The sequence below is a fragment of the Phalacrocorax carbo genome, chromosome 2 (assembly GCF_963921805.1).
Source record: "Phalacrocorax carbo chromosome 2, bPhaCar2.1, whole genome shotgun sequence".
Classification (NCBI taxonomy): Eukaryota; Metazoa; Chordata; class Aves; order Suliformes; family Phalacrocoracidae; genus Phalacrocorax; species Phalacrocorax carbo.
Window position 1 is genome coordinate 56514714 of NC_087514.1, and position 18597 is coordinate 56533310.

Genomic DNA, 18597 nt, shown 5'->3' on the forward strand with positions numbered 1-18597 from the left:
GCAATTGTAAGAAATAGAACAGGTATTCATTAATTTAGTTCAGCATAATTAGTCAATGTTGGGGTAAAACGTCTGTTCCTATGACTTCTGGAGCTGCATGTTGCAATCTGTATCATTTCATTAATATGGTATCCTAGTGAGCATGTTTCCTATTTTGGTCCCACGGGTGAGATTTAGAGGTATGATGGAGCACTGTTCTGACTTCTCACAGGATGAGCTGGATGAACTTCGAGCTGAAATGGAAGAAATGCGTGACAGCTATTTAGAGGAAGATGTTTACCAGCTGCAGGAACTCCGGCGAGAGCTGGACCGGGCAAACAAGAATTGCCGCATTCTGCAATATCGTCTCAGGAAAGCAGAACAGAAAAGCTTGAAAGTTGCACAAACAGGCCATGTGGATGGAGAGCTCATTAGGAGCCTGGAGCAAGATTTAAAGGTGGGTGAGAGATTCATATTCACAGCGAAAGGGAGCAGACCAGGATTTGGCTCCCTGCGATGGAAGGGAGGCTGACACATGAAACAGGCAGTAGTTCTCCAAATGTCAGGACCAATTTCCTTCTTTTGCGGTGGAGAACAAATATGCAGCTTATCATCATAAAAAGATGTGTTAGTGAGTGAAAAAACATGTGCTTAGATTCAAAATGAAAGAAACGCAGTCAAGTTACATTTGTGCCTTTGAAAGATTTAAAGAGCTTTATTTTACTGGTTTTACTGAAAACCTTAGCTTTGCAAAACTGTGTAAACAAAACCTGATACGCTTTTCCCAATTCATGCCGTTTCCTTCCATTTCTCTTCTTGCTTATGCCAAATAACTGAAAAAAACCTAGTCAAAGTTGCATTTCTTACTGCCTAATGAGTTACTTATTAGGGAACAGACTGTTATAATATTTTAGTGAGGCAGACAGAGAAACAAAATGCTACTCCCACAAAAACACAAACTCCTGTAAAAATTGCGTTCATACCGAAACAGTTTTTTTCATTATCCTTATCTAGCTTTATTCCTCTGCCTTAATATTGCTATCTTGTAGCTGTTTTGAAAACATCTTCTGTAGAGAGGGACTGCTTACCACTGGAATTATTAAGCATTTTGTACTTAAAAATGCAAAACATAAAACTTTCTGAAACTGGAATAATTGGTTCCCAGCAGCGACATAGTTCCCAGAGTGACATATCAAGTCATCAAACTTTTCAAAATGTCAGACCTAATTTTCTCTTTTATAACAGAAAATAAATTATAACCTTATAATAATTGAAATGATACATTACTCAGTAAAAATCAGGTACATAGATTTGGGTGAAGGAGATATTGAGGTTTTTTAGTTTGTTCGCTTTGGTTTTGCTGACTTCTTGTAATTCAGTAATTCATCATTTTGCATGACGAATCACCTTTCCAAATGCTTTTGGAGTAAATATTTATTCTTGTTAGGCTGGACGCAGAAAACCTAAGCTAGCATATATTTCTGTGCTTTTGTATCACTCTTGCCTAGTTGTGATTGCTACTAGAGCAGCAATTTTGCATGGATGAGACTGCTGCATGGATGCGGCTTTGATCGATGACCTGTCAACTTTGCAGCACAATTCCTCGTCTTTTGTTTTATTGACGTGATATGCTGGGACTTTAATATGCAGGTTTGGTATCTGCTTCTTTCCTCCTGCTGTTCATGGCATTGCCTTAGCATAATGTGGAGAGGGAGCTGGAGATGGGTAATCAAATATATTTTCATCTTGGATTTCTTTATTAAAAATGAATATTCATTTTGGTACTTGGAAGGCTTGGAGTCTTTCATCAACAGCCTCATAATTAAATTAAAAATCGCTCAACTGTCTAGGGTTGTAATATGCTTCCTACTGTAGGAGACATGCGGTAGCTGTTGCTCCTCATGGATCCCCTTCATGTGTTTGTGCTCTTCTGACCAGGTAGCCAAAGATGTTTCTGTCAGACTGCACCATGAGCTGGAGAGCGTGGAGGAGAAACGTGTCAAAGCAGAAGATGAGAATGAAATCCTTCGGCAGCAAATTATTGAAGTGGAAGTATCCAAGCAGACACTGCAAAATGAGCTGGACAAGTTAAAAGAGGTAAGTAACAGTCAGGCAAGCCATGCAGAGTGGTGTTGCTGGGTTAGATGGGAAATTGGACATGCAAGCATCTTAGACTAACTGTTACATGAAATGCCTACTGATGTATGCTGTACAATTGCCCCAAAGGTCTCCTCGCCTTTGCTGTATGTCCTAAATGTTTTGGTAATTTAGAAACAATAGAGAGGTAGAGGAGTGATGCTGGGGCTTTTGTCCAGGGCTTCTCACAGGGTTTCTGTCCCATTTTAAACTGGCTTCTCAAAGTCTCTCTTCCTACTGTAGCAAAACTATCTTTGATTTGACTCCAGCTAGCTCTGGCTCTCCTTTACACAGACTGGGACTTGCACCTATTTGAGAGTCAAATGAGGTGTGTATGACTCGTCTCTGAGAGAATACTTCAGGTAGACAAGCCGCCGCTTTGGCTGGTGCTCTTCAGTGGTGACAGTGGGAGCCACCAGCATGAGCTAGGCAGCAGGAATGTGATCTGTAATGTATAAATAACATTGCACTTCAGGCACAGAAATGCTGTCTCTTGAGAAAAGGGATCATTTCAATTGGAGCTGACACACAGTCATATTGGGTGAAGTGATGATCCTTGGAAGCAAGTGAGCTGAGGAGCCAGGAAGCCAAATACTAAGCAGGCCTCTTTGCTGGAGCCCACATCCCAGTCTGTAGCAGTATTTCTGCTCTCTTAACAGTACAGCAGACTGGCAGCTCACAGCCTGTGCTCTGTTTTAAACCAGATTGAGATAGAGCATTTAAACATAATGAGGTAAGACATTTATCCTCTGATCCCTGGTCAGATTTAGAGAGCTGGTGCAATTATGTGTTATTTTAATCTTTCAAACAATGCTTGCGAGTCAACTGGCACAAAGCCTGACTCAGTTTTATAAGGACAACCCCCATTTAATTTCTCTGTGTGTTTGGGTTATGGGGATTCCAGTGTTTTGGAGCATTTTGTACCTAACAGGACAGATCATCAGCCAGTGTAATTATCAGTGTTGCTTAGATTACTCAGGAGCCTGACACAAAAAATGAAGTCTGCATGACGTTTTAGCTATTCTTCTTTCTCAATGTTATATGTGAATGCTGTGCTTAATGGACATGATACCATATTACATGGTCTGCAGTCTATATTCCATACAAAAATACTGTGTCATCCACAGTACCGAATGTATTGCTTGTTGTTGATGAACACACAGGTCCACTAGATACTGCTTGATGGTTCTTGGGATTAAACAGTTTGAGAAACTAAATTGTGGGTGAGCAGTGGGAAAGAACTAGTCCAGCAGTGCTGGAGCCTCAAGCTAGCTCTAACCAGGCTGAATTTACTCTGCTTCTTAGATTGCTGCAGCCTAGCAGGGCAGGGAAGCCCAATTAAGTCAACTGTCTCTCTGCTGCATTGCAAGGTGAAGTGAATGTACCATGACTTTGGAAGCAGACTTTGGCCCGTTAATGGCAGGTAGATAATGAGATGTTTTCATACTGATCTGGAGGCACAGCAGGGCATAAGATGTAGCATAATATGTAGTAGTAGTAGAGATAGTCTGGTTTTTCATGTCATGAGTGGTGGTTTCTCTGGGAGTCAGAATTTCACAAGGTCACAGTAGGTGAGAATATGGAGGTTTGGGACAGATGAGCCAAATGTTGGAGAAACACAGTGATATGTGTGCCAGCTAAATATGTGTTTCAATGTTATTGACGTTGCTGAAAAATTAAAAGAAAAACATTCTTGCCTCAAGATGTGTTCAAGTAACTACCAGAAGCAATGCCTCCATAGGAACATTTAATGTGTACAAATCTCTAAAAGAATGTATTATAGACATGCAGTAGGAAAACTAGTGCTTTATATACCAGGAGAAAAGTCACCCAAAGGCCATGTAGCTTCTTCCCAATCATCCCTGACTATGCATCTTGTCTATCTAAAGGCTGACACTTAGAAGGAGCATCTTTCCTATCCAGTCCTGGAGCATTGCCCAAGACCCAGTTAGACAGTATTTGCTCTCTGATATAGCTCGCTGTCACCATATGCTCATTTTCTGTAATATCCTTCACTATTCTCATCCCTTTTCCTCTATCACCCTCTGATCAACAGAAAGGTTTTCTCATATCTGCATTCATGTTTATTGCTTAATTTAGTGCTAACTTCAGCTTTGCCCTGCCACACAATTCCCTCGGGTCCCGTTTCTCACTGCAGTGGATGGCATATATGTTGATTAACTTTAATGTATTTTTCATGCTGAAATGTCTTTAGGAATTGTACACGTGTCTCAAAGCACTCTTTCTTTAAAGCCACCTTCATTTTTTATCATAATCTTTCGAAGAATTCCTAACATTTACGATGTTTAGTGCTGTTATGGATTCTTTTGCCCCAGTTCCTGTTTTGATCTCCTGTGATACTTTCAACAGGATTTTTTTTTGGTGTGAAATACACACAGCCTTGCTCTGCCTACATAAAATTCTTATTTCCTTCAAAAAAACCTTGCAGTTTTAACTGTGAAATTGATTTTTGCCTCCTCCTGACCATGTAATTTCAAGTTGTTTTATTAAGTAGATGTGAGATAGGCTTTCCTCTTTTGTCACTAAATAACATCTCTTAGCGTGTCTCAGCTTTGCAAATAATAGAAGCAAAGTTACAACAAAGAGGAAGGGTGGCAAGAATTCACCTGCCATGTCCTTCACAATGCTCTCCTACCGCTGTGTCCGTAGTTAATGGACTTCCCTCACCAGTCCCCGATACATCTGGATTCCTATTTCATGACATGCTTTCAGAAGCTTTTGCATAACCTGTCAAAACCACATCTAGTCTCTTGTTTTGTTCTGGTATCTGCCAGGTACTCCCCATCATCAAAATATTCTCTTTTTCACTGATAGTTTCAATAAGGAGCTCTCAGATCATCAGTGAGTCACTGATCAGAGGTTTTTAGGATAATGCCACCTCTTCCCCTGTTTTCGTCGATTTCCACAAGCATACTCCATCCCTCCAGCCTTTTGCAGCATTTTGTATTAGAAGTATTTTGAGCTAAGATCTGGATCGGTAAGGATTTTTTACCAATACTTGTGGATTTTATTGACTTCTGATGTCTTCCGCTTAGGCACCGTTCTTCTCTGAAGGTTTTCATCAGCACCCTGGCATTCACTTTGCTTCCATCATGCTACTCCTTTTTTTTTCAGTCCTCTTAGCCAAAAGATAAGACAGTGCTTTCCTTTCACATAATGCTTCCTAATTTTTTTTCAGATTTTGTTTATCGCTGTGTAGGCTCATCACTCTGCTACTCCTGCCTGAAATACTTCCACTGAGTCTTTTGAAGCTACTTCTTTCATCGGGTAATAATGTTTTTTCTCTAAATATTTTTTTACTTTACTGAGTGTACCAAGGTTTTCTTCTCCAGTCTTCTCTAACCGCTGCAGCACTGTGGTTCATTGAGGTTTTTTCCACGATTACATTCACCTACTTTTTCAGTTTCCCTTTTTCAACTCTTCCCCCCCTTTTTTTTTTTTTTCTGTGAACTTTTCAACTGGTTTTGGCCCTCCCTCTGATGCCTTTTTTGTGGCATTCTCTGTAAGAGCTTCAGAATTTTCCTACTGCTGTGAACACTTCTTTGTAGCATATCCTTGCAAAACTGGGATGTCTCTAAGAACTGTCCCTTCAAGGAATTTTCTAGGATTTTCTGTGACTTACAAAAGCTGCTTCTTCCTTATAACTTTAGAAGCAAAGGCAGCGTACCCTCACAGATTCAATAAGTACACATAGCACTGCCAAGGCTTCCTTGCTTTTTTCTCTTGTTGCCTAGGTTATTAACATTGCCGTTTGAGTCAATAGGCTGCCAGGAGATTAAAAAATTACTTCATCTCTAACAGATTACCTCAGCAACATCCCTGCAACTGTCATTTCCCCCTTCCTAATATCCCAATTCAACTCATGAGAAATACTGATGTATATTAAGAATTTAACTTGGTCAACCAGCAAGCATTCAGAAAACTCTTTCCAAAGTTTCCATTCTTTGCACCAGTTCAAATCCCTTACCAATTTGCTCCTGACCCTCTACAAACCAGGTCTTTTCTCAAAGGCTTGACAACAGCAAGTGGATTTTCTCTGAGATCTGAACATCTTCCACTCAACATCTAACCCATCGCAAACATCATTTTCTTGGAGCCACCATGGCATCTTTAGGGAACGCCTTTCTTATATTTTCTCAGCAAAGATGTTTCACAACTAGATGATCTATCTTTAATAGTTTAATAGTTTGAACAACTATGAAATCATGCTTGGCAAGCATTAGGTGCCTTTATGTACAGTGATCATTAATCCCCCTGCAAGTAATACCTCTCAGAGTAATCGTCTCTCTAAAAACTCCATACCTGGGAAAGAGTAAACCATTTTTGCTACTTGTTGTAGAAATGCGCTGAGATGGCACAGGACCTGCTCCTGTTCCCCATGGGGAGAATGAGTCAGTCGCTTGTCTGCAGCTGCTAAACGTGCATTTTCTGGTGTTCTTTGTCTGGGTTTGGCGTTGTGAGCCAGGGAAGAGAAAGGAGCACGGCTGCGGCAGCGCTGACACTGCTGGGGAAGGGTAGCCCTGCTGGACCGGACAAAGAGAGGGGAGGATTAGGGACGGGGGTAGCAGCTGCCGAAAGATTTGATGTGAATACTATGAAATGGTTAAGCAAGAAATGAATGAGAATTGTGTAATTGGGAAGAAAGGGGCATCTATTTCTTGTGGGACGGCTGTACCGAGCAGGTGACAGTCTCTCTTTATCGCTGCTGAAAGCAGAAGGACCAGAGGGGGAGCAACCAGAGGTGCTGCTTTCTCTCTTGCAAGGACCTCTGGTGTAGCAGCGACCTCCCCCATGACACCGAGGTTTTCGTGGCCAGCTGCTAACTTCAGGTGAAATAATTTCTGCTTAGACCCCTCCAAGCTGTTGGGACTGTTAGGGTCACAAGTGCTGTTCTCCAAGCACGTTCACTCAGAAAATCACTTCCAGCTGATGGAGGATCCTGGCTGCAGCTTGCATTCACTGGTATTTTTGCAAAGGCAGGCAGAGGCAAAATGGGAAGGCAAGGAATGCTGTTTTCATTCATTTCCACATGAGAGGAAAGAAGTGCAAGTCCACTGGACATTAGCAATGCCTCCAACACATCTCTCTAGGACACAGGCTGAGATGAAAACTTAATGGGCTTTCCCAGGTTACCTGTGGGCTTTTTGGGGCAGTGGCTTCTCTCAGGGCTCTTTCATCCAAGGTTTACTTGCTAATGGGGATGCTGTCATGCCTGAGCTTACCCTCTCCCCCTGCAGCACCTGAATTTTGAGGCACACAAGAACTGCTGCTTTTAAAGGTCAAAGTAATTTTTCTGTTAAAAAAACTTCCTTTTAAGAGTGAAAAGCTGCATTCAGATGCTTATAAAAGTGACGGAAATATACAAGATGAGTATATACAATATACAAGATGAGTATATATTTACAGTACATATATACATTACAGGTATATTATTTACAGACAAATTTTGCTCCAAAGTGCATATGCACTACTCTGCTTGGCATCACTGAAGGTAGAGAGCATTTTGATGATAGAAGAATTTAGCTCTATAAACATAATATAGCAAAATGAAATCTGGAGGCTACTTCTTAGAGCTGAGCATGACAGTCTGATTTTCATTGTCTTGAACCTTTTAAGTAGGGCATAATACATGCAGCATGTGTGTAAAGCATGATTATTCCAATCTGAAATCACTTTTCCCTCTTGTCTCTCATATAAATTCATGGAGTAAAATAATATTCAAATGGTAAAGAAACTATTCTTGGTGAAAACACACTTGTTTGTAGAAAATATTGCCCGTGTTTTCATCAACTAGGACTTTATACGTGTTTATTCAGGTAGCATGTAATGTTCTTCAGTCATTTCTCAAATGAAATTTACTCACAGGGGCTATACTTTGAAAAATCTTTGATTTTTGTAATATATGACTTTTCTTAGTTATCAGTGACTTTAAATGATGGGAATTTTCTGAAAAAACAGGGCAAAGAGAAGATTTGTAAGCTATAAATTCAAATAACATTAAAAAGGCTAAGCAAGATCACCACGTTTACTCAGTAACCCAGCTTAGAAGTTACTGCCTGTGACAGTTGTAAGTAATGAAGTCTTGTGCAATAATCACAACTAAAACCATTAACTGCATGGAAGTTTTACCTCAGCACCATTTTGTCTCCAGTATCTTTTTTTCACTGTGATAAATAATGCATTGTTACCTAAACCACAGTGAATGATTTATACTCATTACGCATTTCAGGATAGTGAAATGGCCTGCTCGGTGTTGGTACCAACAAACAGGGTGGAGGGAAGGCATGGGACTGGATCTAGCTCAACTCAAAATGTACAGCCGTTAAGAAGCAAACTCAGTAACAAAATTCTTTTTTTTATTCCAAGGAATTATATTATACATCTTCTAATGCACGGTCAGTATTTCTTTTTAGAGGTTTTAGAAATAGATTTAAACAAAAAAAAAAGCCCCCAAAATTTTCGAAATGTTTTGTGTCAGTCTCTTATGTTTATAAATGCTCCCCCAACAGTGTCTGCATCTGAATTTATGATTTATCAAAGAAATTGCCACCAAGTTCTAGCTAGTCTTTATTTTCTAGGTATTTGCTGTTCATCCATGCTTGCCAGCAATCATCTGACACTGCTTCCAAATCCTATTAGGATGTTTGAAGTGAGGGGGTTTGAGAGAAAGTAACAGTGACTCTGCTGAACAGATCCAGAGTTTTATATCATGCACAACCCCCTGCTCTTCTGTCACTCTGCCTGAGCAGAGCCTCTCATCCCAGATGTGGGCTTCCTCTAACTCACTCACTCAATGGCCTCGCTCCCAAATACTTTGGCGGACCTCAACTGGCTTTTGCATATGGAGAAATTATGTTTAAGTGATGGCATTTACAGGAACAACGACCTACCATAGCTGCATAACTGTCCAGGTGCTTGTTAGTTATAAGGAAACCTTCTTTGTATAGTAACTGAAATTCCTCTATGCTCCGTTTGTTGTGTGTTTTTCTTACTATGTAGCAGAAGTCTTTCAGTAACTAAGAGACTGCTACTCTTTCAATAACAGAGACTGGCATGGAGATAACCTCCACAAAGCTCAAATTGTGTATTGGTCTTCCCCATCCTTCACTCAGTTACCAAAAATAATCCTGCTGTCTCTCACATGGGCTTCAGCAGTGACAGTGCAAACAAACTGTAGCCTCTGTGACATCCATATAAAACTTCCATGGGAAAAATACGGGTTTATTTTTCATTTCACCCCTTAATCTATCCACAGCATAATTGAAGGTTTTCTTCAGCCAGCCCTTGTAAAAAATTGATAGCAAAACCTTCAAGTGTTGTTTGGGGGGTGGGGGGAGGGAAATTAGGGCATGCTTTCCGTATTCTAAACCACATTTCAATTGGGGCATAAGTCCTTGTTGAAAATAGTACCCGTTGCTTTCCTTGCCAAGGTATGGGCAAGACTTTGCTCCACGGCAAGGAAATTTTTGCAGCATGCTGCTGTTCTTGAGCAGAAGCTGGGAGTTAAAGCTTGAATATCCACAGCCAAGTGTACACTGAAGTTAATTAGGAATATCCCTCATCTTTCTGCTCTGCAGTGAAATTCAGATCAGCTACTGTTTTGTGACTCTTCTGTCATACCGTGGTTGGGGTGGAGATGGGTACCCAGGGCATCATGGTTTCAGAGATGCCTCGCACCCTGCCTTCCCTGCTTTCCTCCCAGGGCTCAGAGGAGCAAGCACATATCCTACATGAATCTGCCTTTGAGCATATCAGGGAGCTCCAGCTGAAGAATAAAGGGCATATAAACGTGTAGAAAAGCACCCTTCCTTTGGTGCTCGGTGCAAGCTGGCATCACCAGCAAACTTGGTGCTGCCACTCCTGCAAGGCACAGCTTTCCTGCGGTGCTTTGGCTGGCTCATTGTAAGCAGGCGCCAACTGTTTTCATCTCACATCACCAGTAATTTCATCCCAGCATCTGGAACTCTGGGTAGCGGGACGGAAAAGAGGAAGAGACAGTCTGTCAGGGTGAGAAAAGGAGCTTCGTGAGATATGTAGTTTCTGACCAAATTTTCCAGATTGCCTGTGGGTTTTGTTGTGGCGATGCTGCATCTAGGAATAAGTGTTGCATCAGAGTATTGGCAGCCACAGGGACGGCACTGTCCGGGAATGCTTAGGCAGGTGAAAAAAAGTCAGAGCTATTGATTTTTGTCCTTCTTTGAAAGGGTTAATTGATTATTTCTCTTCTCAAATTAATTATTTACATTTGCTTCTCTAGCTCTATTTTTAAATGGAGAATGTAACTTATTGCACAGATAACATGAATTATTAACATCACACTACTCAAGCTGTCAGAGGATGAATGAGGGGGAAAGATCTGACCATCTTGCTGAGTTTTACATTGCCACAAGCTATGGCACTGGGCTTTCCCCCTTCTCTACGCCTGGCACTGTGCTGGTAAGCCTAGATGCACTGCCCAAAGCCTTGCTGGCTGTCAAGCAACCCAGCTTGGTGGTGTGTCACGTGTCACCTGGATCCGTCAAGAAGTTCTTCATTCCCCTGGAATGGAAAAATGGAGTTGGTCGGTGCAAGTAGGTTAGGAAAACAGTTTAAGAGGCAAAGAGGTGGAATTGAGCCGCTGTGAGTCTTCAAGTGACCTTTAACCTGCACATTTTTCTGCTTTCTGTAAATAACCTGTTTCTTTTTTGCCACAGATAAGGATACTTTCACCCATCTCACTCTTTTCACAAACCCAATTCATGCCAAAGTGGTAGCATGTGCAGTACTTCTGCCCCTTTCTCCTCCCCATAGGAGTGATCCCCCCCACCCTGCAGATCCCCATGGGTTTTTCTGGCAATTATGTCACCAGAGAGCTTGCTGCAGGGCTGTCATGTGTTTTTCACCCCATTCCTACACTCAACCTGCTGAGAAATGCCTGGGAAGGAGACAGTTTCTGTTCTGTGGGAGGACGTATGGCAAAGCCTTCACTTGATTTGGGTTTGGGTTTGTGCCTTGATGTGAGAAAGTCTGAAGTTTCTTTTAGTACCTGTAACAGTGGTTCATTCAGTCTAGGAAAATGATGCTATCTGTCCCTAATGGGTACATTACCTCTGATTTCTGTGTTTCCTTTTCTTTTTACTGTATATTTTGTTGCAAGATGAAAGCTTGAGCCCAAATGAATACAAGCATTGCAAGATATTCTTACCCGAATACGAAAATTGTAGGTCTTGCTCCAGTGATAGTAGCTGGAGCTGCGGAGGGTAAACTGTGTTGATATTTAGGGACATCAACATAATGTCTATGTGGGCAGAAGGAGCACAATGATCCATCTGAGATTGCCAGATGTACGTATTGGTCTATTTAGGGCCTCTTTCTCAGGGATCGCTCCAAAATAGTTACAGTCCAATCTCTTCAATGTGCTCTTACTGCAGTCAGCTGTGCCAAGAGAAACTGGGTCTTGTGCAGAGATTGGTGAAGGCAGCTCTCCTCACCATCGATGTGTGCAGAGCTCAGGATAAATTCCCATCCCTGAGTTCAGTGGTGCCAAAATGGCAGATTTTGAACCGATGAAGGAGGGAATAAAGTAATTAAATTACATGATAACAGTTCTAAGGCAGATTTAAATCTGAAAGCCTTTAAGTTGCTTTTCTTTTTAATGTTTTTCATCATATTTTTGATAGAAAAATATATTATATAATTGAGGATTGTTTGTTCATCTCCCCTTTCATTTTTCAAGAGTCTGGTCCTTTGTAGAATCATAGAATAGTTTGGGTTGGGAGGGACCTTTAAAGGTCATCTAGTTTAACCCCCTTGCAGTGAGCGGGGACATCTTCAACTAGATGAGGTTGCTCAGAGCCCCGTCCAACCTGACCTTGAATGTGTCCAGGGATGGTGCATCTACCACCTCTCTGGGCAACCTGTGCCAGTGTTTCACCACCCTCACTGTAAAAAATTTCCTCCTTATGTCCAATCAAAATGTACCTTCTGTTAGTTTAAAACAATTACCCCCTGTCCTATTGCAACAGGCCCTATAAAAAGTCTGTCCCCATCTTTCTTATAAGCCCCCTTTAAGTACCGAAAGGCCACAATAAGTTCTCCCTGGAGCCTTCTCTTCTCTAGGCTGAGCAACCCCAGCTCAGCCTTTCCTCACAGGATAGGTGTTCCATCCCTTGGATCATTTTTGTGGTCCTCCTCTGGAGCCAGTTCAACAAATGCATGTCTTTCCTGAGAACCCCAGAGCTGGATGCAGCACTCCAGGTGGGGTCTCACCAGAGTGGAGTAGAGGGGCAGAATCACCCCCCTCAACCTGCTGGCCATGCTTCTATTCATACAGCCCAGGATACAGTTGACTTTCTGGGCTGAAAGTGCACATGTCCAGCTTTTCATCCACCAGTACCCCCAAGTCCTTTCCCACAGTGCTGCTGTCAATCCTTTCATCCCCCAGCCTGTATTGATACTGGGGGTTGCCCTGACCCAGGTGCAGGACCTTGCACTTGGCCTTGTTGAACCTCATGAGATTCACATGGATGCACTTCTCGAGCTTGTGCAGGTCCCTCTGGATGGCATCCCGTCCCTCTGGATGGCATCCCATCCCTCAGGCATGTGAACCGCACCACTCAGCTTGGTATCACCTGCAAACTTGCTGAGGGTGTACTCGATCTCGCTATCTATGTCATTGATGAAGATATTAAACAGCACTGGTCCCAGTACGTCCCCTGAGGGACACTGCTCATCACCAGTCTCCATCTGGACATTGAGCCATTGACTACTACCCTCTGGATGCAACAATCCAACCAATTCCTTATCCACCAAACAATCCACCCATCAAATCCTTATCTCTCCAACTTAGAGAGAAGGATGTTGCGGAGGACCATGTCAAAGGCCTTACAGAAGTCTAGACAGATGACGCCATAGCTCTTCCTTTGTCCACTGATGCAGTCACTCCATCACAGAAGGCCATTAGGTTCATCAGGCAGGACTTGCCGTTGGTGGAGCCATGTCTCGAATCACCTCCCTGTCTTCCATGTGCCTCAGCATAGCTTCTAGGAGGATCTGTTCCATGATCTTCCCAGGCACAGAGGTGAGGCTGACAGGTTGGTAGTTCCCAGGGTCCTCCTTTCTGAGGGATTCCTTCTGGTTTTCCAATGCCATGCTCATGTCCCTTTTATGATGACTTTATTAATTTGTTGATTATTCCCAAACCAGAAAATGTAGTGCACTTTACCACCAGTATCACAAACTGTGGGCAATTATAGAGGACCATTATGCATCAAATTACAGGATAGCTCTTAAGTTCTCCACTGTTGTGGTCAGCTGTCAGGGTATGTGACTATAGTTTCTGGATTACCTTCAAAAGGGAGAGGAAAAAGAAATTAAAGTTGGTTTCCTAACAAAAGAAGAGTTGGAACGTATCAGCTTTCCTCTCTCCCCTTCTACTGGTCCCTCCTTGGTGGAATTCTCGCAGCTTTTTCCTTCCTTCTCTTCTTCACCATAGGCTTTTCCTCTGCTTACCGCAAATGTAGATGCGAAGTCAAACCCACAATTCTCCAGTATATGCAAGCCAGCCCTTGAGGTCAGGGCAGGACTTCAGGCATACCTCGGGACAGCAGTCTCTAGTGCTGGGAGTTGAGCTATGCTGTTTAAAAAGTTACTTTACAGCTGCTGCCACAAGTTTTTGCTCCCCTAGGTCAGGGTTTCAGGCAAGCACAAAAATCTTTAAACAGGAAGCTTTTTCTGTGCTATTTCTGGTTCTACCTGCTCTCATTTTCCCTGGAAATACTGCAAGAACATTCCCTTATTGGGATAATTTGTCACTTCCGTTCTGGTCCTGACTGTGATAATGAAAAACAATATGTCAATGAATATTAAAGTCAGGGTGGTTTTGATCCTACAGTGTTGATTTCACTCTTGGATAAAGTTTTGCATCTGTTCAGTTTTGTTTGAGTCAATAGTCCGTCGGTCCACACAGTTGTAGAGGAGACAGTAATTCAGACAGCACAAATTCAGACATATCCCTTGCTTCTCTTGGCCACAACTGTTGTAAGAATAACCATATGTAACAATTTGTGTATTCTTTGGGGGGAAAATGTAGAAAATAAAAGGAGTTCCTGCAGTTCTGCACAGAAGGATAAGGCATCGGCACTCCTTGAGCTGCCTTCCTTTCAAAGTGGTTTTGTGCTATTGGGTTGTTGGAAGAAACAGGTACAATGCATGAACTGCTGTCCTTCTGAGTTGGTATGAATAAGCACTGTGGAGAACTTCAGCGTTGTTGTTTCTTTGCCACAAGATGACAGGGAGAAAGTTTGGCAGTAATTTTCTTAGTCAAAGGGAAGGAAGAGGAGCCTTGTGGGGATGACTCTTGCAAGCATGGGCATTTCACCCATGCTTTGTGTCTTCATGGATGCCAGAGTAATAGAAAGGCTGTGGATGTGATATCCCACAAGTAACCATAAGTGATACTCCACAAGCATCCACAACGTAATGCTCCACAAGAAGCACAATACTTCTTCAAAGAAGCTGGTATTAACAAAAAGATCTCTGTACCATTACTACATGATTTTTCATAGTGAACAGAAAGCAAGAGAGAGGGGAAAAAGAAGGCCTTTCCATACATTATCTTCAGCTTCCTAAACCATCCAGCATGTAATTCTCAGCCTATAAAGACTGACAGTGTTTTCCAGGATTCACTAAGACTGGTTACTAATAAAGGCATTTTCACAACCGAACCTGACAGCCTGTTAACTGGTTTTAAATGTGGGTGTTGATTGGATCCCGACACCTTTATTCCAGGTCATCAGCCAACATAATTGAAGAGGACAGGAGCAGTAATTAGAATGCAAAGGTTGTCATTCTTATCATATTACAATCTGGTCTTCAAAATTGAAGCCTTCTTTTCATTCCTTTCCTGGTCGGCAACTGATATGATTCCTCACTTGGTCACTAGCTCTTGCTCCAAGGTCCTGAAGTTGTGTTTTACTCGGCAGCTCAGAGAGGAAAAGGGGGGAATATGAGATTTCCGCTTGGCAATCGGGAGAGGAAATAGTTCAGATAAATCGCCCACCATCAAAGGGTCATTTTACTCCTGTCTCAGAAGTGTGAACTGCTGGGTGAAGAGAATGTCGCAGTAACCACTTGGAGACTTGTGATGGGGGATGTGGAATAGAAAGTCTTGGAATACTTCTGATTTAGCTTTAACATCCTTTTCAGGGGCTTCTTGTGTTGCAACTGCTTGAGGCTGATTATCCATAATCAAGATATTTCAAACAAAGCTATTAACAGTAATATTTCTACTCTCCCTCTGAAATTCTTTACAAAGGTGTAAAACCTTAAACCAGATTGGCAGGTTGACATTTGCAAGAAGAATTGTTTTTACCATGTAAAACTACTAGCATAAAAGAGACTAGGCATCATTAAGGATTTATTGAGTTTCTACTTTCTCCATTAAAGTACTGACTATTATTTTTGAATGAAAGATTTACCATAATGAAATCACTAGTGACTGTGCATTTAGGGTTTTTTTTCTGACAGCACTCCTAGCTATTATAGCCAGGCAGTCAGACTCTGCCTCTATAGCACGCGTAGCAGTGACAACTTATCTTTTCCTCTTTGATAGGAGATGGAGAATTTGCCCAGAAGTGAGCAGATGTCAGAATGATCATAGCTACCTGCAGTTCTTTTTTTTTTTTTTAAGCTCATGGTGTAGTAGCTCTTTGGCTTTTTAAGTTGTGTTCTTTTCTTTAATTGCAGACCTAGTTTTTTTTTGTGACTCAGTGTACGTTACAAAGGGAGCCTTGGGGAGTGATGCAATGAAGAAGAGCAAAGTGAAATATCACATTACTGCCCAAGTAGGGAAAAGTCAGTCCATGTTAAGCTTTTTAGGACTTTAGCATTCAATTCATGGGAGTTTTGAAACATGGGAGAAACTGATGAGAATACTTACATATTTACAAGGGATTGGAGGTAGGGGAATTGCATCCCTGGAGATGTCAAAGGTCTGATTGCTGTCTGTCTGCAGCTGTTAAAGACAAGCTGGCTGCACAGTGAGGGCAAGTCAAGCCTTCCCAGGTAACAGTGACAATCGCCAGAGGCAGACTGCTGAACAAAAAGACTTTTTTCTGTCTCAAATGATTGATTATTCTTACAGACCTAATGAATCCTTCAGACTAATGCATATGCATTAAAGCACCCATTATTTTGGTTTGGTATTCAATAGCAAACAAGTGTGTGAGGTTTGGTAAGGTAATTTGGTTACAGACAAATAAAATATCAAGGTTTCAAGTATCTTGTAATAGTGGATACTCTCAATAATTGCCTTTAAAAAACCCCGATTAGCATCTTCTGGTGGAGTGCCTATTCCTACCCACACGGTGTGGGATCCAGCAACCACATAGTCCCTTTTCCCCATCTGCAGTACCATTTTGTCAACTCCAGACTGTCAAATCAGTATTGTGGCAACAGGTAACAAAACAAAATCTGGATTAGGTGAGGCTGAGCATGCTACTTTAAAAGGGTATTTCTGTTCTTGAAAATGGTATGTAAAGCAGCTTGCTGTTTTATCAAGCAGACCTTGAAAGTAAATGTTTAGTGTACTTTTTGATTACCACTCCTGAAATCTCTGCATGGGGTGAAGTTTGTTCAGGAACAACAGTAAAAAAAAATGTTCTGCTGAACAGACTGTATTCCTTGGCACGGATTGACCGTTCTCTGCTATGGTCATCGGAGGTAGCCTCTTCTTACAATAACACATCTGAGGGTACCGGCTGAGCCACCAGCTTTTGCCTTCAGTAGCAGATGCTAATTCATTTGTCTGCCAGGAGGAATGGAAAAGAATACATCTCCTTTCCTTTATTTGCTGAGCATCAGGGGAAACTACATGTACAAACATTCCTCTCACAGAACAGTTGCCCGATCTGCCGTGCGGTCGGCGCCTGGGGCAGTTGCACGGTGCCTCCCCACTTACAGATATATCAGCTGCAGGTTGGTGCCTCTCTTCTGCTGCCTGCTTCTGCTCTTCGGTGGGTTTGGAGCATTTGCTAGATGATAGACACCGGAGCCAAAAGCTCAAAGTGAAAATTCACCTGTGACAGTGAAAGTATGTCATAAATCTCAGAAGATGTAATGGTTATCTGGGATTGTGTGTGTCCTCTGTATTTTGTCTCACAATTGTCCGCAGAGTGTTCATGAAAGGGGGAACCAGGAAGGGGAAGAAGAATATAATGCCCAGGTTTTGAGAGAGTGATGGTACAAAGGGTAAAATTGTGGAAACAGAGCAGCTCTTTCAGATATAAAACATGATAAATTGCGTCAGCATAATGATACTCAGCAGAAGCAAGTGAATAGCAGAAAAGGAATGTAATTTCAATTATGCTGTAAATTCACTTTTGGCTGGCACAGACAGCTATCAGAGGGTAGACCTTAATGAAATATAAGCACTCTGGTTTTAATTTGCAATTGGCATTTCTTCTTTGGTGCAGCAGAAGCTGGAAGACATCTTCCCCCTTTTTCTGATATGAAGTTTATTCGCCTGGAAGCATTCTGCTGTTCGTATTATTCATTCCCTGCTTTTTTATGATGTGAGTTTCCTGTGATGATCTCATGATGTTTACAGCATTCCTTGCAATGCCATAAACAGAGATTGATGCCTTGTTTTCATATTTGGGTGTGGTAGGGAATAGCCACATGCAAACTGCTGCTCAGCCACATCCAGGGAGTCCTACCTAATGGCAGCTTGAGACGTGTTTCAGGCGCAAGGTAGGTCCTCTGCTGATGCTCTCAAACTTGAGGACTACCCCCACTGAGTTCCAGGGGGATTTAAAGAGTAGCGGGAAAAGATAAATTAATAAAGAAGAAAGAGCTGGTTGAAAACAATTTTAAACTATTATTGATTACTATTACAGCTACTACAAAGAAAACAGTCGCTGAGGAAAAAAGTCAGGAATGTGCAGGGCTATTGCGTATGCAAGAATTTCTAGTAATCTTAAACAGATTTTTAGCCAATATAGCTACTTGAAGTATGAGTAGCTCTTTCATGCTCATAAAAATGAAAAGAAGGTATTTCAGGGCATTTACTGACACTTAGTAATGTATTTGGGGCTATCAGAATGTTTTCAGTTGGAGACCCTCACTGTAATTCACAAAAGTTAATAAATTACATCATGGAGTTTTCTGCGTGATTCATCCCAGGCTTGCTGATGGGGAAAAGGGAGGCACAGGATTATTTAAAACATATACTACTTTCGTTTTGTTTTGTTTTGTTCCTGATCTCTCGAGTAAGGATAGCCATTGGGCTTTGAGGCCCAACTACTATGCAGTGAATTCTTATCCTTTAAGTGCAACTACAGTAGTTTGTCTGGGGATATCTTTGAAAGCAGCTTTGTATTGCATTTTGATTTTTCAGATTAGAATTGTAATGTATGTGTGTGGCTAAAGAGTTTCAGCCCTGTTTGGGTCTCCTTTCATTGACAGCACTCCAAATCACAGCAT

At 41.8% G+C, this 18597-nt stretch overlaps 1 protein-coding gene across 7 annotated transcripts in view; it reads left to right on the forward strand.

The window, feature by feature from the left end:
* Positions 1-18597, forward strand: part of MTCL1 (microtubule crosslinking factor 1) — a 110774-nt gene that overhangs the window by 12631 nt on the left and 79546 nt on the right. For all 7 annotated transcript variants that reach the window (XM_064442989.1, XM_064442990.1, XM_064442991.1 and 4 more), the window contains exons 2-3: positions 212-436; positions 1918-2076. In XM_064442989.1, the coding sequence (XP_064299059.1) occupies positions 212-436; positions 1918-2076 (384 nt within the window). The remainder of the gene's footprint in view (positions 1-211; positions 437-1917; positions 2077-18597) is intronic.